We start from the raw sequence: 1,628 nt of genomic DNA, 5'->3' as shown, positions 1-1,628 counted from the left end.
GACTACAGCATAACAACTATGACGATTGGTAAAATAGCAACATGCTCGCCGTTTTGTCATTAAGTTTTCCATGATTGCTCTTAGCCTTGCCTCCTTGGAGGTGGTGCTATAGTGGACTCCTTAATTCTAGATTTCCATGTGTAATATTTAAAAAATTAAGTAGCTTTTTATGGAAATCATGTAAATTCACCTTAGTTGACGATCAATCATATGTATCCTAACTTCATGCAATGACTGTTGGATAAGGATAAGCTAAGCTCTCCCATTGAAAAAATGTGTTACCACCACACGGTTTCAGACTCTATGAAAAGGAAAATCACTTATTGCCGAAAGGAAAGGTATTACAAGACACTACTCTGCTGTGCCGCTTATTAGATGTTTTGAAGTGGGTGTGTGACAATAGCATTTTAGGTAGACGTGATCCCATCCGTTCAAGGTGGCCTGCGCCAAACAACACCACATGGTCGGTCAGACAGACAGACAGACTCATTGCCAGAGCGTGCGATTTGCTCTACGAAATGGAAAATCCAAAGTTCGTCCTGGCAGGAAGTTTCTGAGAAGGGGCCGCACCTGATCGTTAAGGCTGGTGAAGATCACTAGCCCTGGATCCAGACGGCGCGCAGCTTGGTTGCGCCTTGCACCACGCAGCCTGGTCCGTAGATTTGGGCAACGCTACTGTAGCCTTCACAATTCCTCTGGTTATGGATAGACACACGGGTGTCGCTGCTAACATCGCTGATGCGAACCGCACCCTGGTCGTTGAACGTCTGACAAGTATTGCCGCCTACGTAGAAGGTGTTGGTAGCAGATCCGTCACAGCTCGCTGGGTTGAACGTCTCGATCTTTGCCGCTTCAATCGTCACTATACATAGCAGCAGGAACACACAAAAGACGTTGCGCAACATCGACGCCATGGCCATGATCGAGACTGTCGAATTCGAAGATCGAACGTCCACTAGCTCAAGACTGATCAAGACAAATGGAATATTGGAATTTGAACAAACTCAGCGTGAGAGAGGTAGGGCTTATAAAGACGCATGCGGAGGAGCAAATTCTTGGTCGCACGGTGTTGAAATCCGTGACACGGAAGAACAAATGGGTGGGTAGGTGTGGAAACCCTTGTGCTCTGAACGGCGACGAGCAAATCCTTGTGCTCTGACTGGGTGGGTAGGTGTTGAAATCCTTGACACGGAAGAACAAATGGGTGGGTATCCTTGTGGTCTGAGTGGCTCGCTTTCCACGTATGTACTGAAGACTTGACTCCTGCAATATAGTACTACGATTGAGGACCCAGTCAACGACGGCTGCACACGTTTTAGGTGTGCCTCGTGATACATAGTCACCTTAACACAAAGGTCTACACCTTTATTCAGTGCGGTTACAAGATGCCTCTGAACTCATATAGGTTTGTATGTTCGTATTTAAATTTTACTTGCAAGAAACACTATGCATATACCCTACAGATTTGGATTGAGTTAACCACGTAAGATTTTGACTGAATGACCATGATTCTACACCCCGCAGCGGAAGAAATTGGGTTGTGGAATACCTCAAGCTTATCACATAGTGGAGATTAATACAACCAGACTTCTTAGCTTATGTATACTAACTGAATATGCAAAATCAGC

At 45.5% G+C, this 1,628-nt stretch overlaps 1 protein-coding gene across 1 annotated transcript; it reads right to left on the bottom strand.

Annotated features, from left to right (window-relative positions):
* Positions 1 to 304: 304 nt before the first annotated feature.
* Positions 305 to 1,148, bottom strand: LOC147615134 (uncharacterized). The gene is made up of 2 exons (XM_086779123.1): positions 571 to 1,148; positions 305 to 441 (listed from the first exon to the last, which is right to left on the bottom strand). The coding sequence occupies exon 1, from the start codon at positions 918 to 920 to the stop codon at positions 597 to 599; it is 324 nt and encodes a 107-aa protein (XP_086635249.1). The 5' UTR covers positions 921 to 1,148; the 3' UTR covers positions 305 to 441; positions 571 to 596.
* Positions 1,149 to 1,628: the final 480 nt, after the last annotated feature.

The sequence above is a fragment of the Cibotium barometz genome, chromosome 40 (assembly GCF_041138505.1).
Source record: "Cibotium barometz isolate CiBa-2024 chromosome 40, ASM4113850v1, whole genome shotgun sequence".
Classification (NCBI taxonomy): Eukaryota; Viridiplantae; Streptophyta; class Polypodiopsida; order Cyatheales; family Cibotiaceae; genus Cibotium; species Cibotium barometz.
The sequence above is the reverse complement of the archived record's forward strand: the minus strand, read 5'-3'. Positions and strand labels throughout refer to the sequence as shown.